General features: G+C 41.8%; 1 protein-coding gene across 2 annotated transcripts in view; it reads left to right on the top strand.

Annotated features, from left to right (window-relative positions):
• VSNL1 (visinin like 1) overlaps positions 1-20,544 on the top strand; it is a 115,678-nt gene that overhangs the window by 40,884 nt on the left and 54,250 nt on the right. For both annotated transcript variants that reach the window (XM_055254174.2, XM_055254173.2), the window contains exon 2: positions 10,658-10,824. In XM_055254174.2, coding sequence (XP_055110149.1) covers positions 10,663-10,824 — 162 coding nt within the window. In that variant the 5' untranslated portion in view covers positions 10,658-10,662. The remainder of the gene's footprint in view (positions 1-10,657; positions 10,825-20,544) is intronic.

Raw genomic sequence — 20,544 nt, 5'->3', positions numbered from 1 at the left:
TAGTGCAGTCATCTTTAAGCTTCGTTTCATAGGTTCTGTCTTATCGCTCAACTGATAAGCTCTAGCTGTTAATGGGAGGGATTACACAGTAATTAATTAATTCAATGACATTTCCTGGGTATCTGTTCAGCAATGGGCTCTGAACTAGTGCTGAGGTGAACTGGACAATCACCAACCCTTGAGGAAACCCCATCTGTGAGATGGGAGACATGGATTACAGATACTACTGTGGCAGGTGATGCAGTAACAGCAGTTGTGTAATGTGCAGAAGAAGAGGTAGCCAGACAGTGAAGTCACTGAAAATGAGGTACCTCCTCTACATCTTGAAATATCAGTGGGAGTTCACTAGAGAACCAACGTGTAGCTAATGAGAACTGCCCTCAGAGCAAAAGGAACAGCAAAAGGAAACACAGAGAGGTTTGGCATGATATTAGGAAGTTGTAGCACAGGTGAGAACATGGGGAGAGAGGAAACTAAAGAGGTGCCAGGAGGGGTGAGGGGAGGAAGGAAGGTGGGAGGCTGGAGGGAAAGTATAGGCCCAAGTGAGCAGGTCTGGGAAACCATGCTGACAGTTGGAATTCAGAGTGAGGATAATGAGAGACTGCTGAAGGGTTTAAGCAGGGCAGTGAGATGATTGGGTTTTGTGTTTTAGAAAGGTCATTCCAGCTACGATAGTATGGAAGATGGAATTCAAGAAGGCAAGACTGTAGATGGGGAAGCAAGTTAGAAAGCTATTGTACTACTCAAAGTGATAGGATAATGGCTTGAACCAAAGTAGTGGCAACAGAGAAAAGTAGATGGAATCAAGAGTTAGAAAGTAGAATCTACCAACTTCTTAACTTGTTGATAGGTTTACATATAGAAACATTAAATAGAGAAGTTCAGAATGATGCTCAGACTCTGCATGGAACCTTGTGAAGACAGCAGTCCACTTACTCAGAGAGGAAAAAAGAATAAAAGGATGTTTTAGGGGAAAAAGGAGGACAAATTCATGTTTGCATAGTGTGTTGAGTTTGATGTGGTTGTAGAATACAATGGTGGAAATGTCTAGAAGGCAGATGAATACATTATCTAGTATTCCCAAATTTTTCTTTAGGACCTCCCCTAAAGACCTGGAAAGGACCTCCCCTAAAGACCTGTCCTAAAGAAAAATTTGGGAATCATATGATAATACTGAGTAAAAGTTTGCTGAATAAATGAATGAATTGACTCATTTTCAGCATCATGTTTCCTTCAACTAGAACATTTTACTTCTATAAAGCCACCTTCATACGAGAATTTCAAAGTTGTTTTTAAGACTAACCAACATGAATTAAAGTATCTTTTTAGAATTACTGTAGAGATAACAACTTAGGAACATGGTGAGTGCAAATGGCTCTCAGAGAGGAAAGAGCACCAGCCTAAGAGTCAGAAGATGAGTGAGTTGGGACTTGTCTACTATTGGTGGACACTGGTACATGCCACTCACCCCCCTCCCCCCAAATATTCAAGTTCTCTGAATGCAAAGACAGGGGTTGTATTCCTGATGATCAATGCCTAACCCTGTGACAGGGAATGTGCAGGTGAAGCAGGACACTCCAGGTCTGCTCTTCTCTCTCAGCAGCTCCCTGCTGTTCTCAGATAAGGGCCACGGTCCCTCCCCACTGGGACTTGGCAGCACAACCTAGAACACAATCTGTTGGACAGAAGGCTGTGATTATTAATGAAAGCATTTCCTCTGTTACCTCACAGAACTAAGTGAGGTTCTAACACTGCCAAAGATGGCCCATTTCCTTTCATAGAAACCGATTCTCAGAAACATAGAATGGTCAGAGACAGGACACATAGGGAAGTAAAAATAAGACGCAGAAAAGTGGGTGGCTGCTTGAAACACTCCCAGATGAAAGGTTACCAGCTATTAATCAGCTCACACTTCTGTTCAGTGGGTGAGCAAGAAATTGGATGGAAATTTCAGTCAGTGGTTGATGCTTAGTTGGGGCTGTGATGTCCTCAGATGACTTTCCTCAGTCAGGTCGGATATGATGCACTTTTATGTAAAGGAAGGAGAGTCAACAAGGTCACAGTAAAATTCCCTATGTTTCACAATTTGTGTACTTCTGTTTACATGTGCCAGGCTTGGTGCCATGTATTGAGGTTAGGATGACTCCTGCTGTCTAGTCCTGAATCTTGAACTGTCCCCCTCTCCATCATCTGGAGCAGCCCAGTTGGCGGGTCCTGTGATGAGGATAATAATAGTTACTGTTTTTTGGACACCTGCCTCATGGAAGGCACTGTTGGAAAAAAGTCAGCATTATCTCATTTATCCTCACAACAATGCTTTGAGCAAATAACATTATTTTCATTTGAAAAATGGGGAGATTGAGCTTCCAGTGGGCTAAGTAACTTATCAAAATTCATGCACCTTGTATTAAGCAGGAGCATCATTTGACCCTAGGACTGACTCCAGCACACACTTTTTTTCCCTACTACACTAAGTCCAGTTGAAAATAAAAGAGACATCAGAACCTGACAAAAAGAAGGAAACCCACAAAATGGGATACAAGGGAAACTGAGTCTGAGTAGAAACTTTTCCAAAGTCATAGACTAGCACCTAGGTATCAAGTATGGCTTGGGTCTAAGTCATATTTCCCAGGCACTCAGGAAATGTTCTTTGTGCCTTGGAAAGGAGGCAGATGGCAGTTGCATCTGACCCCCAAGGGCTGATTATGCCACTTTGCCCTTTGCAGATCAGAGCCCCTGGACATCTGGCCCCCAAGTTTCCAAGTGGGTTTTAGCTTGAGACCACCTAGTGAGAGCCAAAGACCAATGTCCGCTGGCAGCACCCAGCCTAGAGTCAGGGATATACCATTTGGCCAAGGCTCCAGAGCCACTTCAGGCTCTCAGCACCTGCCCTGTAAAAAGACAGCTCAGGTGGAAATTTCACTGGCAGCAGCTGGGGCAGGCCTAAGGAGGGGAGTCCACTCGTCACACCCTACTCACATGAGAAGACATGATTCTGAAGGGCTTAGGACCTTCAGCCTGTCTCAGTACCCAAGGATCAGAGGCCTGGGCACTGCAGCAGGCATGAGTCTTATTGTTGAGACTTGGTAGCCAGGGCACGGCTAGGCTCTGTTACTAACTCACTATGTTTCCTGGCATAAGTCCCCTAGCCTCCTTGGGCCTCCTCTAGAAAACAAAGGGGTTGGATCAGATGATTGATACCTGGGGCCCACTTCTGCTTTCACCTTCAGGTGTTTACTATGCTTTGGCAAACAGAACTGTTGTTACTCGCCCTAACATTGCCACTGCCACTGCTGTCAAAATATTTTCCCTCACTTATTATAGATTAAAAAAATACGTTTGCCTTATCTTGAGTCCCCAGGGATGCAGTCTGTGGCCCCCTCCTGTTTCATGCTTATGGGGTGAAACCTCAGCTATAATTCCATGAGATTCAGGTTTTGAGGTAATGTCATCAGAGGATGCTGTAAGAAGGGATTTCTCTTCTTTCCAGAAGCTGCTTTTGTCCCCAGACACAGCATGAAATGCCACCTTGTGGTCCACACCCTCCCTGCCCCCTGGGAAATGCTACTGGGGTCTTGTGAGTACTTGGCTTCTGGAGGATGAAAAAGAGGGGAACAGAAAGAGGCATAGTGTCAGATATTTGCCTTCATTATTAAAAAAAAAAACACATACAATATGCTGGGCAATTCTGAGGCATGGTTTTCAAGGCTGTTTTTAACAGTCTCTGGAAACTAGCAATCCGATGTCAGTTGTTTATAGGATCCAAGGGGGTGGTGCTGGGGGTTGTTTCAACATCCTTGCACAGAGAGAAACATGAGTAGTGGCTTACAAGCTTTGAGTGTTAGACACAGAGAGAGCATGCTGTGGGGTGGGGAGTTGGGGGACACCCATCCAGGTGGGGGGATGGGCTTCTCATCCCAGCTCTGCCATCAGCTGCCCATGTGATCTGGGAAAATTCATCACCTTCCTGAACCTCAAACTCTCCAACCTAAAACCAAAGGGCTTAAAGCAGAGGAGCCCACAGGCAAATCTTTTCAAGCTTTGGTCTTCCCTTGTTGTGTGATCTTGGAATTCTTTTTTTTTTTTTTTTTTTTTTTGAGGCAGAGTTTCACTCTTGTCACCCAGGCTGGAGTACGATGGTGCGATCTTGGCTCACTGCAACCTTCTCCACCTCCCTGGTTCAAGCAATTCTCCTGTCTCAGCCTCCCGAATAGCTGGGATTACAGGTGCCCTCCACCACACCTGGCTAATTTTTATATTTTCAGTAAAGACAGGGTTTCACCATGTTGGCTAGGCTGGTCTCAAACTCCTGACCTCAGGTGATCTGCCCACCTCAGTCTCCCAAAGCGCTGGGATTACAGGCATAAACCACTGTGCCCGGCCAGTTTTGGAATTCTTATTGCTACTCCCCAGTACAAGGATCTTGAATGCACATCAGGAATGCCAGACAGGGTTAGTGAGGAATCAGGGAGACCTTGGGTTATGTCTGTACTTGTTTGGGGTGTGCTTCTCAGATCATGTACTTCGATTTTTATTTATGCTTTCCAGCAGCATTTCCCAAGTTGACTCATGATCATATTCCCCTGAGTTGCTTTTTAAATGTACAGATTTCCCTACAAGGGACCAACCCACTAAGCTGTATTTTTAAGGAAGAACCAGGGGTGATTCTTGTATTCAGACAAGTTTAGGAAAGACTGCTTAAGAGTTTTCACCTGGGGACCGGTGACAGGTGAAGGTGCCTGATTTGGTCAGTATTTGTCTATTTGTCTATCCTCTGTGCTATGTAGCTCTCTGCTGTGAGTATTCATTTCATCATGCTTCATAGTCCAAGACATGTAAATGTCTCCTGCATCCAGGTCTGAGCCCTTTAAGATTGGTACCGCGTTTTCTTTTTTTTTTTTTTTTTTTTTTTTTTTGAGACAGAGTCTTGCTCTTTTGCCCAGGCTGGAGTGCAGTGGCACAATCTCGGCTCACTGCAAGCTCCGCGTCCCGGGTTCACGCCATTCTCCTGCCTCAGCCTCTCCGAGTAGCTGGGACTACAGGCGCCCGCCACCACGCCCGGCTAATTTTTTGTATTTTTTAGTAGAGACGGGGTTTCACCGTGGTCTCGATCTCCTGACTTTGTGATCCGCCCGCTTCAGCCTCCCAAAGTGCTGGGATTACAAGCGTGAGCCACCGCGCCCGGCCTTTGGTACCGTGTTTTCTGTTTATATCCCACCTTACCTAGCACAGAGCTTTTCTCCTAGAAGATTCTTACAAACATCTGCCAAACTTAGTTGTGCAGAGAGTTTTCTGCCTGATTCCATCAAGTTAATTATGCCACGGGTCATTAATGACCCCAAACCACAATATCAAATACAAGGAAAAGAGATGAGTAGTAACAGTTGGCAGAGAAGTATCATGGAGAAAACAGGATTGGAATGGAGCCTTGCAGCCGGAGTAAGGTTTAGATAGATGGGGAAAAAAAGCACAAGGGGCATTCCAGGCAGAAGTGTAAGCATGAGAAGGCCAGTCTCCACAAAGGCAATTGTTTCAAGATATGAGTGAAGAGCCTAGGGCTCAAAGAAAAGATTTATTCAAGATTGACCTAAGTAATCTGTCACTGACCAGCCCATTGCAGCCTCTTTCTATACTTGCATTACATGCAGGTCTCCAACCTGAGTCCCTGAAGCCCTTTCTTCTTTGCTCTGGGCCCTATTTCCAAGGTTGTTTTCCCACTGCTGTGTTTATCCTGCTATGTATTTGCACATGTGGTGGGACTGCTCCATTTCAGCCACTCAGTTTTTATTTAAATGAATCTTGCTAAGATTCAGCCAGGCTGATTGCTAGATTACCTGGGAGGAGCTAGATATGCAGTTCTGTGTGCCTCTTCATACTCAGCAGGCCCTGGTATGTCCTAGAAGACTGGATTTAGATACAGTAGGTAAGAGACAAGCTGAGGGCAACACACACACACACACACACACACACACACACATTTTGTTTCAATCCTCTTTAATACCCAAAGGGCTTATGGAAAAAAAGATGCTCATGGGTGCTTCTTGGCTCCCTTGTAGGCCCTTTGCGCATCCACGAAGTTCTCCTGGTCCTCTTCTACGAGCATTCTTAAATCCTCTGCCTCTTCTGCTCTGGAACCTGCTATCAAGACAGGGTAGGAAATGGATGAGAGATGAGCAAAACTCAAGACAAGAAGACCAGTTGGGAGGTAGTTGACAGTATCTTTGAGATGATCCTGCAGGTGAGAGAAGACGATGGCCTCTATTAGGAAAGCAGTGGGGTGCGAGAGAACTGCATGCATTCTTTACTAAGCCCTTGCTAGCTGGTTTAGCTAGGGTAAATTACTTAATCTCTCTGGCCTTCAACGTTCTCATTAGTAAAAAGGAAACGATCGTAATCTCTTTTTTACAGACTTTTTAAAAATACTGTTTTTAATGCTGTAAAAAAAGGGTCAATAGTTTATATGGGTCAATGTTGTTGCACAAAAGCCTTTTGTAAATTAGTGTACAAAAGTGCCATCTTTTCTGGGCATCATTTGCCATTAACTGAAGCTGTGCTTTCCTCCACAAGGGCTCTATCATTTGAAGTTCTCTTGTCCATCAAAGCCCTTCCACCAGTCCTGTTTTGTGCCTAGCACTGAACTTCTCTCTATGACAACACAAGCAGTGAGAAATTCTTTTGGTTTGGGGATGGGCTGGCTTTAGTATTATAGCTTGAAACCCCAGCTTAAAAGTAATACACTCCGGTTTCTGTCCCCTCCCTTCTTTGGTAATAAACACTTAAATGCTGATGGGTTCTCAGGTCAAGAATCCACAGAGCCCGTATCTGTTGAGACAAGTCAATAGGAAGTCTGACTCATATTTTCATATTTACAAAACTTATGTGGGAAATCAGTGAATGGTAGAGTTGGAAAGGCCTTAAAGATCATCTGGTCCAACTCCTCATTTTTTAAATGGGGAAATGGAGTAACTAGGAAGGAAAGGAACTTGGCCGAGATCACAGAGTAAGTTAGAGACAGAGCCAGCCTGCTTCTCCCTCATATGGTGTAGGGGAATCTCTTTATTGGGAATGTGATAAAATGTACTGTTTGTACTCTTTCTGTTACGCTGGTCCCATAATGAAAGATACTGCTTGGCCCATATCACTGCAGCCCAGAGCAAAAGGACTATAGGTGGAGAGTATTAATCTAACTACACTTTCATTCATTTATCACACATTACTAAACACACCTTTATGTCAGTTACTGAAGATACTGAGATAAAAGACATGGGTCCCACCTGCAGGGTATTCAAATTTAATGATGAAGACAATCTCCAGGAGGGCTGAATATTTTCCATGCAGTTAAATGAAATATTTCTCCCATCTGCTAACTGCGTTTTATATTTATACTTGTGAATGCATTAACTCTCCTCATATATAGATTATGAGACATTTTCTCTGAAAAAAAAGCATACCAAATGTGTCAGACCCCTTATTTATTCATGTCCTCAAGAAATGTTATTTGAGCACCTAATAGGAGTTACCAAGAAGAAAAATAAATAAATAATAGTCCTCTCTCTCAAGAAACCATAATAACAATCCAGTAGAGAAATACATAATGATCATGGAAGCTTTTACAAGGAAAGGGAGATACCTAAGAGAATGGGTGCCTAAGTTTGCAATGGAGAGTCCACGAAGGTTTCATGGAGGAGGTGGTGTGTAAATTGAGACTACTTAAAGAAGGGGAAGAAGTCTGTTGAGCAGAAAACGGGAGGAAGTCATTCTAGAAGAAGAGAACAGCATATGCAGAGCCTTGGAAGTGTGGATGCATGCAATCCTGGAATCTATAATAGTTTATAATCATTGACACATGAGAAAAGACAGATTGGCAGAAAATGAGGATATAAGTAGGCAGGACCTGAGCCACGCTAAGGAGATGAGGTTGCATCATGGAGACTAAGGAGAAGTACAGAGGCTTTTAGAAAGTAGATCAATGAGGTTTGTATTCTGGAAGTTCACTCAGGCAGCTGTGCAGAAGGAGGGTGGTTGGAGTCAGGTAGCCCAGTGGGGAGGCCAATCTTTAATCCAGGCAAGATCTGATGAGGCCTATGAGGGCAGTGGCAATGCCATTCTGAGCCAGGCCAGAATCTACTTTCTGTGTGATTTAACCATTGCCCGACACACCTGAGTGATGGTGCAGACCCATACAAGAAGCATGAAGTTATGCACTTGAGTCTCCAAACTGTGATTCACGGTCCTGACAACATTTCCTGTGTGTGTAAGAGACCACCCTCTCCCAAGTCAACTGGAACAGTTTAAGACATCACAAGTGACCCATGGAGAAGCCAAGCTTCCTTGCCTAACAAAGAAGCTGATACGTTGTTGAACTTCTAAAGGCACTTGGGGGAGGTAGTTTTTAATACAAAGTCACTTCTGAGCTTGTGGTTTGGTAAATTTAAGTCTTTTCCAAACAAGGCAGCCAGGCTGGCAAAGTGATCCTTTTTCATCCCTTCTAGGCACTGATTCAGTTCTCTGAAGCCTTCCTGCTTTTGCTCTTCCTGTTCCTTCTCCTGAAATGTCTTTCATCCACCAGCCTATGATTGGACATTGGAGTATTATAGATCCAGGTTCAAATTCTAGCTCTGCCATGCATTAATTATATGCTCTTATACAAGTTACCATAAGCGTTCTGAGCCCCAGGGAGCTCCCCTAATCCTGATTGCTCGGTGATTGCTGAGCAGGAGATGAAATTTGTGAGGTGTTCCATAAAGTGCCTTCTCCATCGCCAGCACTCAATATTAAGTAGCTATTTTTCTTAGGTGAGATTCTAGTTTAAGAATGAAGGTTTGTAATTCTCTACCAAAAAAACCAAAGTGAAGTACTGAAAGGTTTCGCAATAATACATCTTTTGATTTTCAGGATAACCAAGAATTAGAGTTTTCTTACCCACATTAATTAAACCTGACACCTGAGTATCCACTTGATTTCCACACCCAGTTGTGGAATTCCACAGTAACTTATAATTAAGAGACAGTTGCTAATAAGAGAATTGGAACTTGAAGTTCAGAGCAAAAATAAGTAGAGAAGCCCCATGACAAAGGGAAGAGTTGCTGATACTGGACCCTTTTCTCATGCTGAAGAGTTTGGAGGGTAAATGGCCATCTTAATGGTATCATCTGACTGCATTTTGTGCTGCTGAGATTGTGCTGAGTGGAAATTTCCCTGGAAGTAGCAAGAGTGGCTTAGTTTCATTACAGTGAAAGAATTGGCCAATGTTGGGGCAGGTTACTGACAATGGGTGTGGAATCTGTTTTAGGAGAAGTTTAAAAATAATAACAATAAAGTATGTGATGAGATTACCCCTTCCAGGCTATTGCAGGTGTAGACATGCCTGCAGCCTGAGAGTTTGTCTCAAGCACAGTGAAGGACTAGGTTCACTTGGTTAATTCTTCAACCCTAACTCAGTCTCTTCTAACTAAATTTGAAAGATCTTCTGGCACTTTGCTGATTCTGGGAATTTTCCAATTTTCAAGTTTAACTTGACTTTTTAAATCAACCTGGGGTTAATTTATGTTTTAATTCTTTTATTATTTTTATTATTAGCAATAGTTTTATTGTTTATTATTTATTATAAAGCAACATTAAAGGGAAAATTTTTAAATTATCTTTAATTTTCCTGTACAATTATTTTAATTTTGGAACTTTTTTTGGCCTTTGTTTACCTACTTACTTGTTAATTAGCCATCACAATGAATCTGAAAGAGCTTTATTATAATGTCTGCTTTATTATTGAATAAGTTGAAGATAATGCGGTAAATTAGTGTTGCCCTAAGTAACACATGTAGTAATTGGCCAAATCAGAAAGAAAAATCAGGAATTATCTCAAGCCTGCTCTGTCTCCCTACTCCCTGCTGTGATGTTTGCCACACAACCTGGTGCTTAATGGATATAGGTAACTGTCTTATGCACTATTACTTTAACTCAAAATCAGAAATAATAGCAATCTGGAATAATATCAACAATAACTCCCCAACCAGTCCCTAGAAGAAAACCATTAAGATTTTGTCAACTCTGAAGACAATGTTGTACGAAGTATCTAATTATGAGAGGAGAAATAGAGAATTAGTGTGACTAATAGAAATGAGCTGTTTTTATTGGGGAAAAAAGCTCCAACTTGAACCAGACCAACTGAGCCTCCTTAATATTGCTGATTGGATATTCCAAGCCACTTATTGATCATTTAGTTATAAAGTCTTCTCATTGTTCTTGTCAGTAATCCCACTGAGTATCCCATTAAACTAAATGTAGAGTTAAACACCTGGGAAGCAAGTGTTAATAAAGTGCAATTTGTAGAAGGAAAAGAAAAACAACTTCTATATGCTTACTATGAATAGTATAAAAAGGGATGGTTGCCTTCCATTTGGGAGTCAACACCATATGAAAGATGACACAGTGAGGTAAAGAGTGAACCCTACAGCCCTTGGAACTGTCAGAAGAGTCTATTTCACTCATATATTTTTCTGGAATACCAAGTAGAAGGAGGCAGACTTGGGAAGATATGGATCAGCCACACTGGAGGGAGTTCCGACCATGGGACTGCTCAGAACTCTAGCTTGGCTCCTAACCAAGTTTGAAATGATCACAGCCACAGCACTAATTGAATTAATTTGCTTTTCTTCAGGCAGGATGGGGAAGCAGAACAGCAAACTGGCCCCCGAAGTAATGGAGGACCTGGTGAAGAGCACAGAGTTTAATGAGCATGAACTCAAGCAGTGGTACAAAGGATTTCTCAAGGACTGTCCAAGTGGGAGGCTGAATCTCGAGGAATTTCAGCAGCTCTATGTGAAGGTAAGTTGTTTTTCAACCTTATTTTTATTCCTTAGGCTAGAAACTATGGCCTTCATGAAATGTACCCTCACATGGAATTATAACTCTAAGTAGCTAGTTTGTTTCAACTCTGGCTGTTTTCCATCCAGAAAGAAAAATTAACATTTAAAAATGCAAATGTATATATGTTGTTCCCAAAATAAGCAATTTCTGAACAAAAAGAGTAATTGTTCAATCAAAGCACTGAATAGAGCCCAAGGAATGACAGCATCTGGTGAAAGAACCATAAAAAGCTCAGAGAAGAGTGTTTGCTGATAATTATTGACGATTTGCTAATTACAACATTGTTTGGCCTGTTAAAGGTATGTGTACTTCTCCCAGTTAAATCAAGAGTACACAAGAGGGCTTTTTCTCTCTCTCTCTCTCTTTTTTTTTTTTTTTTTTTTTTTTTTTTTTTTACCAGGAAAGATACTCCTGTATCCAGATAAGAACCCAGATTCCCACAACAGCACATTTAGAAAGCGGGTGGGGGAGTGTAGCGTATCTCTAGTCAGTAATGTCTACAACATGGACAATAACTCAACACTGTACACTGCTCAGAAGCGAACCTTTCCCTGAACATTACACAGAACAGTCCCATAAAAGATACAATTTCTACTGCAGTAGTATTGTTTTGGCTTGTCTGAGTCTATAAGTTATATTAGTTCTAGATTGGGCTGATCTAAGACATTCCACTTAGTGTATACTTACGTAATGTTACACAAGTGAAAGAAATACATTTTTAAAACTTTTTCTAATTAAAATACCAAATAGAAAAATATTGCTTTATATCATTTAATTAGCAAATGTTGATTTGAGCAATATTGAAGCACCCAGATGTATATATGTGTATGTGAAATGATTGAATAAAATATTAAGCATTATCATTATGTCCTGAAGCTGAACATTTTCCATAACCTATGATCCAGCAATTCCATTCTTGTACTGTACAAGAAGGGGCATGTGTAAGAATGCTCATAGCTGCGCTATTCACAATGGCAAAACTGGGAAACAACCCAAGTACCCATCAAAAGGAAAGTGGAAAATAAACAGTGGTATATTTGAACAATATAACATTATATAGCAGTCAAAATACTTGAACTGTAGCAACACTAAGACATTAAAAAAGCAAGTCTCAAAAGATTCTAAAGTAAATACAAATTTTAAAAAATACACTTTATAGGATTACCAATAAATGCAATAAAATCATATAAAAAGGAAAGCAGGGAAGTGATGAACACAAGATTCAAATGAATAGTTACTTCAAGTGGGGAAGACCAAGGGATGAAATAGGGATATGGCCATGTGGTTAGATATATATTGTGTTCAAAGTCATAACTGTTGCAAGTGTTTATTGCATCATTAAAAGCTCACTAATCAACAGAATAAATAGTGTGCATTTTATATGATCACTGTGACATTTCTAAGAAGATCTGGGTAATCAATTATTAGCATGCCAAGATCTTTTCTATAGAAGTGCTGAGAAAGTGCATCTATTACTCAATTGATGTCTATTGCTTTTGCAGAGAAGTGGGATAGTATATATTTCCTAGATAGCCATACTACTCTCCCTAGTTTTCAATGTCACGTCTTGTATTTTATCACCTAGGGGCTAGTCCATGCCTCGGAACTATCTCTATTCTCAACCCCAAGGAAAGTACAGATAAACAAGATTTGTCAAAGTCACTTTCATATCACTAAAGGCCATGCAAACTATCACCCTATAATTAAGAGAGCTCTGTGTGCCACGTTCCTCACTATTTGTTTAAAATGAGAGGGGTATTGCCTTTGAAGAAATAGTTCAAATGCAGGAAATGAGGTATTTTATTTACACACTGGAAGTATGTGGCACTGAAAAAGCACCAGCCTCAAGGTGAGGGGTCATGTAAACATTAAGCATGCCTTGGCATTTTATGGTACAACTGATGTATATGCACCAAAATCATTTCCTACCTCCCCCTCTCACTCCTAGAGTGGGTTTTTTATTCCAGGAGGGGAATATATGACTTTCTGAACTTAGGTCTATATTTTTGTCAACCTCTTGTTCCAACTCTGCCTGTGCTCTTATATCAAATAGAAAGCAGGCAGTCTTTTTCTCCTTCTGGAGTTGTCCAAGGACAGAAAAAAACCACAGCAGAAATATGCCACGTATACAGAAAAAAGAAAGGCGGATCTGATAAGCTGGAAAGGAGAAGCATGGAAAAAGATGTGGATTATGTAATAGGCCCAGAAGATGGGCTAATGAGAAAAAGCTTCTTTCAATGCTTCTGGAAAAAAATGCAAATATTCAGCAAGACACAGTCATTATCCTGGTGAATGGGCACATTCAGTGATTCCTTCTATCTTTGGTGCAGAGATTGAGGCATCTTGGGATGCAACTGAGGGAGCAAAGCTGACTGCAGCCTCTGCCCTCCTGTGTGTGCAGTCAACCTGGCACATCCCCTCTTGCTACCAGACCCATTTCCCTTTCCAGGGGGAAGTCACCTCAGTTGCTAAAAAACAAGTTCTGATGAGTGTTTAAGGAGGAGCAGGATAATGGGAGTGACTCTGCTGCAAGGCCAGGGACCACAGTCTCCCAACTTTAGAAGCCCCTGCATCCCAAATGTGAAGGAACTCCTTCAGCAGATATATTTTTAAAAGCATTTAAAACTGAGGTTTAGAGAAATGAGGCAATTTGCCCAGCATCACAAACTGAATGTGGAACAGACTTCAAAGACAGGAATGCTGACTCCCACTGCAGCACGCAGCTCTGCCTCTCAGCCAGACTCCCAGGGCAGCTCTTCATTAACCCCTCCATCCCATCCACCATACAGATGCTGGAGTGAAATTTGTAAAACACAGACCTGAACATGGTCCCTCCCAGCTAGATGCAGGCTTCACTCTTTAGTCATGCAGACACAGTCACCTCATTTCAATCAATGTAAGACCCAGCGGCTAGCACAGGGCCTGCCACAGAGCAAGTGTGGGTAAGCATTTCTTGCCTGAATGTAATAAGTGCTGGCTGTGCATCTCCTTCTTAGGCAGCCTTGTGATGGAGGCATATAAAAGTGACTATGGGACAGTCCTGCCTGCCCTCCCGAATTTCACAAGCAAGTTGGGAAGATGTGATTCACCACAATGTAAGGTGTAATGACAGAAATATTTGATGGTAGGGCAAGAGTAGAAAGCAGAGAGGTTGATTTCAAAACGGAATATTAAAACAAGAAGTTAATTAATGCAGTGATGAGAGGAAGACTTTCTATTAGCCTTTTAGAAAACAAAATGTCCCCTAGCAGATAGCTCTTTTCTTTTTCAAGCTTGCTGCCTGTTATCAGCTGAATAATATTCCCCCAAATTCATATGTTGAAGTCCTAACACCCAGTACCTCAGAACGGGACGGTATTTGCAGACAGATCCTTTACAGAGGTAACAAAGTTAAATGAGGTCATGAGAGTGGGCCCTAATCCAGTGTGATGTGTCCTTAGAAGAGGAAATTTGGACACAGAGACATACAGAGGGAAGGCCATGGGAAGGCACAGGGAGAAGATGGCTGTCATCTATCAGCCAGGGGAGAAGCTGCATTTATTGGTAATCCTATAAAGTGCATTTTTTAAAATTTGTATTTACTTTAGAATCTTTTGAGACTTGCTTTTTTAATGTCTTAGTGTTGCTACAGTTCAAGTATTTTGACTGCTGTATAACGTTATATTGTTCAAATATGCCACTGTTTATTTTCCACTTTCCCTTTGATGGGCACTTGGGTTGTCAACACATTCTCTTGGACTTCCAGCTTCCAGAACTGTGAGAAAATAAATATCTTGATTTAAGCCCCCCAGTCTGTGGTGCTTTGTTATGGCAGCATGAGCAAATGAATATAATTCTTATTCCTTCTCTGTTGTCACATGCGTTCTCTGCACCCTCTACATCTGATAGAAAGATGCCTTCTGTCCCGGATGTCTGGAACTCCCTGCACACGTAGGGATTTCTGTGTCTCTGGCCACAGAAGTCATAGCAGATGTTTTGTCATCCCCACCACAGCACTGCTGCTGATAGGTTGGGAAGAAAGAGTTTGAATTTTGTCACCAAGAACCAAGTACCTGATCACCTCCCAAGGGAATTTCCTATTTTCAACAATCATTTTGATTGCCAATCCATCACAAATTAAGATGGGCAGTTTGCAATTTTAACTGTATTTTCACAGAATTGGCCGCAGTTTAATGAGAAAGTCAACCCAGGGGAAGAGCAAGCAAGTATGTAGGGAAGAAGTGTCTCCATCCCAGGGTCCTCTACTTGGAGGGCTGGTGCCATTGCTATTTTGCTTAGCCAGTATGACATCAAAGCCAAAGAAATCAAGAAACGAACCTAGAGGAATCCTGCAAAAAACCCTAAGTGGTTTTTAATTTATGTTTGGAGTTTGACGTTCAAGATTATTTTCATCAGGAAACATTTGGGTTGGTTTAGGTTCAGTTGAAAAGGCAGTCTCAGAGTTGTTTAAAAAAAATGGGATTTGGAATCTGACAGATGTGAGAGTTATTCCTAGCTGTGTTACATTTACCAAATCTCTGCCAGTTTGAATTTGTTTCCCTGTCTATAAGGTGGAAATAATAAGGCCTGTTTATCACCTCACACAGCGGAGTCCCAAAGGAAAGAAGGAAAATGAAAACTATTTATGACCTATCAAAAGTTGTGTTTGCCGTCCTGATTGATGATCCTCTCATTTACACTTACACAGCCAGGATGAAAATAGGTTTCATTTCACAGGCCACGTACGATGGCAGCACCAAATGGTGCACAGAGGAGGGTGAGAGGCTGTATGAAATTTCAATAGGAAAATGTGCCCTAGTCAAATAGTGATGTCTACCGTGTATTCTGGTGGGTTTGGGGGCAGTGGTCATGGCAGGACATACTATGAGGCAGTGTCATCCCTATTCCCATCATGGATTCTTAGACACCAAACTCTGTGTCCTCTAAGCACAAACCCTTCCCCAGCTCCCTGCTGCCAGATAGGATGAAGATGGCACTTAAGACCTTCTTTACCATTTCCTACCTATCTCTCAATGTCCTGACCCTCATGCCCCTCCTCCAGAAAGGAGACTTCCTTCCTCAATTCTACTGCTTATTATTTTGCAGATGAGGGGAGAGGTCCTCAGAGGCCACTGAGTACCCAAGGGTTGTTCTATTGGGCTCTGGCCCACCTCTCCTGAGCCTCAGCTTGTGCCATTGCTCCAAATTTTCTTCTTAGAAAAGCCTTAGGCCACTGACAGGTGCACCCAAGACAGGTGAGAGAGCCCTAGAGTCCAATTTGATCATCATTGATTTAACAGTTTGAATTTTAATAAAATATATTTGCATATAACGAAAGAGTTCCTACCAAGTCATTCCCTGTCCCTCTAGGTGGTCATTTCCTGAGGAGTTTCTGTAATTTGGTCATTAGAAAACACACTTCCAGCTTTTCTAGCTAAGAGCAGGCTTGTCCATTGGTTCATTCATTCACTTGAGACCCATTTTCTCTGTGCTTTCTGTGGGACAGACAGTTTATTGGGCATTGCCTTCAATTGCCCTGAGCAAGCTCAGAGCCTGAAGGAATTGGTGTATCATCTTATTTTTGAGTAATGCTTTTCACTTCACCAAACCATCTTTATTTTTACAACAAAATATACTGGTGGAATTCCCTTAAATGAGAAATTTTCCAGGCCTAAGGCATTGAAAATACAAATTTACTCACCAAAATTTTGTTGATACAACTACCCAGGAATATGTATTAAAACAAAATAAGAATAAATGCTATTATAGGACCAGCACCTAAATATTTGATGGTAAAATTCTTTTAATAGAATAAGAAATATTTTTCTAGTTAATAAGATATTATGAAAACATTCTGTAATTCTCTGTATGGTTTTAGAATTCTACTTTTAAATTGTGCCCTTGGGCTTAAAAACCTACTATGTGGAATAAAAGGCATTCTTCCTAAAGTTGTACACAAACATATAATAATTATAGGATTTTAGGTGCAAAACCTGTCTTATAGAATATGAAATAAAGTATATAATCAAGGTCTGCACTGTTTGCTGTGGGATTTGAACAAGTGCCTTTGTTTTTCTGGTTCTAAGTTCAGCATCTGTGCAAACGAAAACATTGGTCTATGTAGGTGGCTTTCAAACTGTAACACATCTCAGAATCACTTGGGTTGACTGCTCAGTTGGCAGACTGCTAGGCCCCCTCCTCAGGTTGCTAGTTCACTGGAATTAGAGACCCAATATCTGTATTCTTAGTAAGACCTGCCAGGTGGTTCTAAAGGACAAAATCTATAAGTGACATTTTGAAAAACATTAATCTAGGTCTTAACCTGGAAATATGTTTAAATAGGCTTCAGGAGTTCTGCCCACACTGAAGTTGCAAGTAAAATTTTATATATAAACTCTCTTGGGGTAGCTTTAATCAGATTCATTGAGGATTCTGTAGTCCCAAGAAAGGATAAGAGTCACTAAAAGTGTTTCTAACCATTGGCAGACCTAACATTCTAGGTTCCATAACAGCAGTTATTGAGTCTCAATTGGCACTAAGACAAATGCAGCGAAATCCCCTTCTAAGTTATACTTTCAAACAAACTTTACTGGCATAAGAATACAAATAAAAGCTTCCAGGCTTTGTTTTGTTAAATTGGTTTTTAGTATGTAGATGATGTTTTACTGATTCATTTATGGCCCACCAATCAAGCTTTATTTTGTCCATTGCTCCATGCTAATGCAGAGGGAGTCTCCAGTGGGATAAAACGCAGCTCCTGCTTTGCAGTCCTCCTGAGCACTCCTATGTGCCAGGGGCTGTGTAGGCCCTGGGTCTGCAGAGGAAAACACCACAAATCCCTGTCTAGGTGGCTGTGGTCTGATGCCATCCAGAAACCTACAGTCAAGATAGGGTAGAACAGCTATCACACTGGGTTGATTGTGATCAGGAACAGGAAAGACAAGGAAGGGCCTGGAGGATCAGAGAGGGCTGGTTAGGAAGGTGACATTCAAGCTGATCCACAAAAGAAGGTGAATTTGAACATGAGGACCCATCAGTCTGTCTAGAAACTAAAAAATCTCATTGACTAAGACAATAAAAATTTGAATTTAAAAATGATTATTGTGTTTTAGAGCCCCTGTTCCTATTGTGTTGGCAGGAGGCCCATTGGATCAAGTATGTTAGGTTGAAACAAAAATACAAAAATCAAAAATAATCAAAAACCTCTTGGTAGCCTTGCTGAGATCAACAATGTGAAAACAATCTGTGGAAGAAAAAGCTTGTGTACTTCTGGGGCTTCTGCCATAGATCTCTCCCTTGTTTCTCACTCCCTCTTTTCTCTCTTCTTCTCTCTCCCTTGTCTTCTTTATTCCCTTCCTTTCCAATTATTCTAACCCCTGTCAGTCTGACCAGTAGCTTACTTGATTTCACCAAGGCCTATGAAATCGATCTTAGAGATAGCATTTCCCTCACTTTAAGCCATAGAGGTTGGGAAGTCAGGAGACTTCGCTGAGGTTACAAAGTGGTGAGTGGAGACAAACACCTGAGTCACTCAGCCCAGCCTTCTTGCCACCTTTTTGTGCTTCCTGGGAGTCACATTCAGGAGCAGGCATCTGGGAGGTTCTCCAGTTTATCTTGTGGTAGAGCAGAATGCACATCATGTTGCTCCATCCTAGCCATCTTTCCAGGATCAGTTCAAAAGCTTCTCCCTGGGAAATCATTTCTTGACCTCCCCAATTCCCAAAGCCAAAAGAATCTCTTCCCCCTGTGTTCCCAAGACTTTGGTGTGCATCTGTCCCAACTTTTAGCAAGGACGTTCTGTTCTGCAACCTGAATACCGGTAAATGCAGTGTGATTTTAATTAGAAGGCTGGATGTGCACCTGGTTCTGCCATACACTAGCAGTGTGAATTTGGGAAAGTCCTTTATGCTTAAGGTTTGTTAAATAAATCCACAGACCACTCTGCCCCTCAGTTTTCTCATCTGTCAAATGAGAATAACACTCCAGGCCTTGCTTATTTCGTGGGGTCTTGTTGAGATAGGAGGGTGGTGAGAGCAAAAGTGCTTCGTAAGCATTGAAGCATCTTGCACAGGTGAGGCTTATCAGTGACTTGGTGTTAGGTACCTCAGCATGGGAGGATATCCAGATGCCAAATAGTCCAGTTTATTGGGCTGTGGCATCAAGAATTTTCTCTCTCATCAGATACTTTATCAAAAGAAAATGTGACAAAGATGACTACTGTCTCTTCTCAACATCTGATTCAAATAATTTTGAAAATAAAACATTTCAAAAAAGATCTGGGGTTGACCAGTTTTTAGGGATTCAGATTCTGTTTGTTACTAAGATGTAGTTAGGAGCAGACTTTATTAAAAATTCGTTGGGCAGAGCTGTATATAGAAGGGTTTTAATTCCTTAAGGAATAGACATTACATGAAATACATAATGTCATCCAGACAGGGCTGGTGAGGGTGTTGCAATTTTTAGCATTTATTTCCACTTGGAATGTTTGCCAATATGATTGAGGCTGCATTTAACTTGAATTAATGTGGAAGACAAGAGCTGGGGTCTGAAATCTCAAGGAAAAGACAATAATAATCCAGAGTTCTGAGAAAACAAGGTCCCATGTGAGGCTCCAACGGTATTTTATTATGGTGATACTGTCCCAGGGAATAGCTAGCTACCAGCATTAGAGACAGCAATTACCCCACAGGGGTCAAAATGATAACCTTCCCCTGTCTCCAAGGGTGTGAAGTTATTTTGGATGGCTTCCACACCTTGGGATTTTGCTTTCCCATGGTAGGGCAGGTGTCGTTTAGAGAGATATCAGTGGTTATTGTGACTGTGGCATCCTGAAGGAATGCTCTTAGATGACGCCTCAACCTCTCTGCCCTCAGGATAAGGTTGGAAAGAGCCCTTTAGAAGTCTCTCAGTCCACTCCCTCCCCCATTTTACAAATAAGGACACTGAAGCCCTTGAATGAGGGTTTAAAGCTAGAAGGATCTGCTGTCCGTTAGTTATTCTCTGCAGCAGATTGCTCAAGGACACTCCATTTCTAATTGCAATAGAAGAAATGTCAAAGCAGCCAGGCATGGTGGCTCACACCTATAATCCCAGCACTTTGGGAGGCCGAGGTGGGTGGATCACCTGAAGTCAGGAGTTTGAGACCAGCCTGGCCAACATGGCGAAACTCTGTCTCTATTAAAAACACAAAAATTAGCCAGGTATGTTGGTGTATGTCTGTAATCCCAGCTACTGGGGAGGCTGAGGCAGGAGAATTGCTTAAACCTAGGAGGCGGCAGTTGCAGTGAGCCAAGATCACGTCATTGCACTCCAGCCTGGACGACAGACTGAGACTCCATCTCAAAAAAATAAATAAATAGGCCGGGCACAGTGGCACACGCCTGTAATCCCAGCACTTTGGGAGGTCGAGATGGGAGAATCACATGAGGTCTGGAGTTCGAGACCAGCCTGGCCAACACGGAGAAACCCCGTCTCTACTAGAAATACAAAAATTAGCTGGGTGTGGTGGTATGCACCTGTAGTCCCAGCTACTCGGGAGGCTGAGGGCACAAGAATTGCTTGAACCTAGGAGGCAGAGGTTGCAGTGAGCTGAGATTGCGCCACTGCACTCCAGCCTGAATGACAGAGCGAGACTCCATCTAAAAAAAAAAAAAAGAAAGAAAAAAAAAGGAAGAAATAGCACATTTCTATTACAGAATT

This window comes from Symphalangus syndactylus, chromosome 18 (genome assembly GCF_028878055.3).
Source record: "Symphalangus syndactylus isolate Jambi chromosome 18, NHGRI_mSymSyn1-v2.1_pri, whole genome shotgun sequence".
Taxonomy (NCBI): Eukaryota; Metazoa; Chordata; class Mammalia; order Primates; family Hylobatidae; genus Symphalangus; species Symphalangus syndactylus.
Note: the sequence above shows the minus strand (reverse complement) of the source record. Positions and strands in the feature narration are given on the sequence as shown.